The sequence below is a fragment of the Colobus angolensis genome, unplaced genomic scaffold (genome assembly GCF_000951035.1).
Source record: "Colobus angolensis palliatus isolate OR3802 unplaced genomic scaffold, Cang.pa_1.0 Scaffold113, whole genome shotgun sequence".
NCBI classification, from domain to species: Eukaryota; Metazoa; Chordata; class Mammalia; order Primates; family Cercopithecidae; genus Colobus; species Colobus angolensis.
Genome location: NW_012112364.1, coordinates 4,593,609 through 4,598,223, shown reverse-complemented (window position 1 = coordinate 4,598,223; position 4,615 = coordinate 4,593,609). Strand labels below are relative to the sequence as shown.

General features: G+C 39.4%; 1 protein-coding gene across 1 annotated transcript in view; it reads left to right on the top strand.

Moving 5' to 3' along the window:
• SGCG (sarcoglycan, gamma (35kDa dystrophin-associated glycoprotein)) overlaps positions 1-4,615 on the top strand; it is a 91,730-nt gene that overhangs the window by 58,463 nt on the left and 28,652 nt on the right. Inside the window, exon 5 of the mRNA XM_011958867.1 lies at positions 4,047-4,166. Coding sequence (XP_011814257.1) covers positions 4,047-4,166 — 120 coding nt within the window. The remainder of the gene's footprint in view (positions 1-4,046; positions 4,167-4,615) is intronic.

The window sequence follows — 4,615 nt, the reverse complement described above, 5'->3', positions numbered from 1 at the left end:
ATTTATATATATATATAGTGAAATGAGGAGGTTGTTTAACCTTTACAATGAGTGATTATTACAGTCAGGGTTTCCAGATGGCAGAAGATTGGTTAAAAGTGATCATCTGGCTGGTCACAGTGGCTCATGCCTGTAATCCCAGCATTTTGGGAGGCAGAGGTGGGCGGGTCACTTGAGGCCGGGAGTTCAAGACTAGCTTGGGCAACATGGCAAAATCCCATCTCTACTAAAAATACAAAAGTCAGCCAGGTGCCTGTAATCCCAGCTATTCGGGAGGCTAAGGCAGGAGAATCGCTTGAACCCGGGAGGCAGACGTTGCAGTGAGCTGAGATCGCACCACTGCACTCCAGCTTGGGCGACAGACTGAGACCCTGTCTTTAAAAAAAAAAAAAATCATCTTACAGCATTTTTGGAAGGCTACGTCAGTTTTGCTTATGATTATCAGGGACATTAACTAGAAATAACCTAAGTTTCACTGGCATAGCATAACTAGCTTTGTTTGCTCAGGGACTTCTCAAGCCTCGTCTCTTATTTTATTTCATTTTATTTTATTTAACACAAGTAAAGGTCATTAGTGCCAGGCGTATGAAGTGGAACTGTATAATACAAGATTATGCCACAAAAGTAGTAGCGCTAACAAGCACAGCTTTGTGCTTCTAGCCCAGTCCTTTCTCTGTGATACCGTATTTGTACCAGCAGAATGTATGTTTCCTTTTTTTAAAGGACTTTGTGATATTTGTTTCTAAATTATTTTATTTTAAATTAAAGATATCCTGAGGAACAAAAGAAGGTTGCTGATGAGACACATTATATGTAAGGAAGAATTTGATGCTATTTTCACCAAAAACCCCTTAAGCTAATTTCCCAAACTTAATTAATCAGATCACAAAACCATTAACTTTTTCTCTTTGTACCAAAGCCTTTCATTACAAATGGGACTGTACAGATAGCTCTTTTCTTATCACCAAGGTAGAATTTAAATTTTATTTCTTAAAGACCTCTACTGCAAAAGACAATTACATCCTCAGCTTTAATCAGTGTCCAACTAGGTTAAAAAAACTGCTAGAATATTAATGAAAGTTAGAAAATTAATTACAAACTCCATAACTATTGAAGAACAGTACAGTTTCCTCTGAAGTGGAAAGCATATTTAAATTTAAACATGCAGTGTCTATTTTTAATAAAATGGAGATGGGATTTTATTCACCGCTATGCCTTTGCTCAAATAGTTTCCTTTACCAGGAGATCCCTGTTCTTCCTTCAACAGGGAAGCATGAACTCTTTCTTTTTTGTTTTTTGACACAGAGTCTTGCTCTGTCACCCAGACTGGAGTGCAGTGGCCTGATCTCAGCTTGTTGTAACCTCCACCTCCCGGGTTCAAGCAATTCTCCTGCCTCAGCCTCCCCAGTAGCTGGGACTACAGGCACATACTGCCACACCCAGCTAATTTGTATATTTTCAATAGACAGGGTTTCACCGTGTTGCCCAGGTTGGTCGTGAACTCCTGAGCTCAGGCAATCCGCCCGCCTCGGCTTCCCAAAGGGCTGAGATTACAGGGGTGAGCCACCGCGCCCAGCAGGAAGCATGAACTCTTTCTTCCAAGTCAGTTCAGGCATCGCGTCTCTGGATGCTGCTCTTAGCCTGGATGGATGGACCATGAATTCCTAGTCAAGACTCTCTCATGCTTGCATCCTAATACTTAGCAAATTGTCCTGAAACCAGGCTTACATGCTTTTCTTTTTAGTGAACCACAGAATCCTCTGCGCTGTGAGCTATATCTCACTCATTTGCACATTGTCATTGCTTAGCACAGAACCTTGTACATAAAAAGCATGCAATAGATTTGTACTGAATGGAACCATTCACTTGCCTGCATTTTATTTGATTTGAGTAACAATTTATGTGTATTTGCTGCACAGACTTACTATGAAACTAAACTTATTTGTTGTTTTATCGATGTAATAACTACAGAAAAAAAATTGTCACTTAGTTTAACCCCTTATACTTAATAAGGCCTCCTAGAATTGTAAGATGAACCTCTAGTGAGCAAAACAATGAACTCTCACTGGATTAATTATTCCAATTATTTTCCAATTTTAAAGTCAGGTAACTTAGTAGTCACCATTAAATGCAAATCGGTGTTTATATAATAAATACACAGGCATATCAGTGACCCAGAAGAGATAAACAGGAACTCTGAGTCTCAGATTGGGGAAAATAACATACAAATACCAAAAAATAAAGTGAAGTTTTTTTTTTAAAAAAAGGAGATACAACGTAGAGAAAAAAGTCAACTTCATAACCGGCACTCTTGCCAAAAATATTTATGTATTTAAATAAAGACTCACTGGAGGGTTTTAAATACAAATTAATAAAATTAAGAACACTTGGATGAGCATGTCCAAAACTGATCAGTGCATTAATAGAAAGGCTTTACTTAATTTCTACCAGGTATCCAAAAATTTTTTTGAGAACTGTTAGGGTCAGAGGGACGCACACAAAAAAATTATAAGATATGACTTCTTTGCTCAACTTCCTTTTTTTTTTTTTTTAGTCTCGCTCTGTCGCCCAGGCTGGACTGCAGTGGTATGATCTCGGCTTGCTTCAGCCTCCACCTTCCAGGTTCCAGCAATTCTTCTGCCTCAGCCTCCTAGGTAGCTGGGATTATAGGCACGCACTACCATGCCCATCTAATTTTTATATTTTTAGTAGAGATGGGGTTTCTCCATGTTGGCCAGGCTGGTCTCAAACTCCTGACCTCAGGTGATCTGCTCGCCTTGGCTTGGCAAACTGCTAGGACTACTGGTGTGAGCCACTGTGTCCAGCCTCAACTTAGAGATAAGAATATAGGCTGGACGTGGTGGTTCACACCTGTAATCCTAGCACTTTGGGAGGCCGAGGTGGGCGGATCACCTGAGGTCAGGAGTTTGACACCAACCTTGCCAACATGGTAAAATCCCATTTCTACTAAAAATACAAAATTAGCCGGGTGTGGTGGCACATGCCTGTAATCCCAGCTACTCTGGAGGCTGAGGCAGGAGAATCACTTGAACTTGGGAAGCGGATGTTGCAGCCAGCAGAGATCGTGCCATTGTACTCCGGCCTGGGTGACACGAGCGAAACTCTGTCTCAAAAAAAAAAGAAGAATATAAAGCTAATATAAACAGATTGGGGAACTCATAGTTTCTTAAGTATATGATGAAGGCTGTCCTCTAGGGAGATTAATCCATGAGGCCTGGGTTAGAAAGTTTGGAAGCATCAAAGAGGAATTGGGGAACACATGTGATGAGTGCCGGGGGTTGGTGTGTAGCTGAGTGAGTGGGAGGGGTGACCTCACCCTCATGTCTGGATGGCACAGGGTGAGTGAGCACCCGCAGAACACCTGCTGAATAGATGAAAGAGCTGGAAGGCAGTGGATCTAGAGCTCAGGTGAAGGGCGTAAGCTTGGATACAAAAGTGACACAGTAGGCATGGCAAAGTCAAAAATTTTTTAGGGGAAGGGCAAAAACAGGAAGGTATTCTTCCACAGTGGTGTTTGTTTTTCCTGTGGCGTAGAGGGTGAGCAGCTCTTCTAAGAATAATGGCAGAGAAAAAATTCAGGATATGACTCATCTTCTAGGCTAACTTTGACCATTAAAGTGAGCCATTTGTAAGATGGTCTTTCACAAATGTCACATTTCGGAATGTAAGATTCTAAGGGGTTCATAACCAAAAGAATGCAAGTTTAACCACGAATAGGAGAACCGTATTATTTTGGGCAAGTATTTAAAAATCTTAAAGAAGAAACTCTTAAATAAAATGTATTTATACATATATTGATATAGATTAACATATGTTTGCCATAAATTAATTTTAATAATATAATAAATTTAGACTTAAAAGTTGCAAAGTTTAATTACAGAATCAATCAGTACCACTAATGCTAACAAATACCAAATCTTTAGGTACTTGGTCTTGTTGGGTTGACATGGCATGTGTAAAAATAGAGATTTTGACGCTGCTTGTAGTGAACAGTTTATAATAAACTGTTTTAATTAATTCTTCAGGTCCCAAAATGGTAGAAGTCCAGAGTCAACAGTTTCAGATCAACTCCAATGACGGCAAGCCACTGTTTACTGTAGATGAGAAGGAAGTTGTGGTTGGTACAGATAAACTTCGAGTAACTGGTATGTACTAACTCGAGAAAAACACAACATTCCATGGAGTACACATCTGCACAAACACATTGTACTGTTGACAAGCTTATGTGGAATCTTTCAAGCAGATAAGAGAGCTTGAATGTGTTGCATTTTCTCCATTGCAACTCTCTTGATGCTCTCCTAGAAGAACAAAATCCTTCCTGCAGATCTTGGCCCACCGTTCTTCCACCACAGTTTTACCCTTCGTCTCTCTTTCTTTCTTTCTTTCTTTCTTTCTTTCTTTCTTTCTTTCTTTCTTTCTTTCTTTCTTTCTTTCTTTCTTTCTTTCTTTCTTTTTCTTTCTTTCTTTCTTTCTCTTTCTTTCTTTTCTTTCTTTCTTTCTTTCTTTCTTTTTCTTTCTTTCTTTCTTTCGTTCTTTCTTTCTTTCTTTCTTTCTTTCTCTGTTTCTCTCCTTTCTTTTTCTTTCTTTCTTTTTT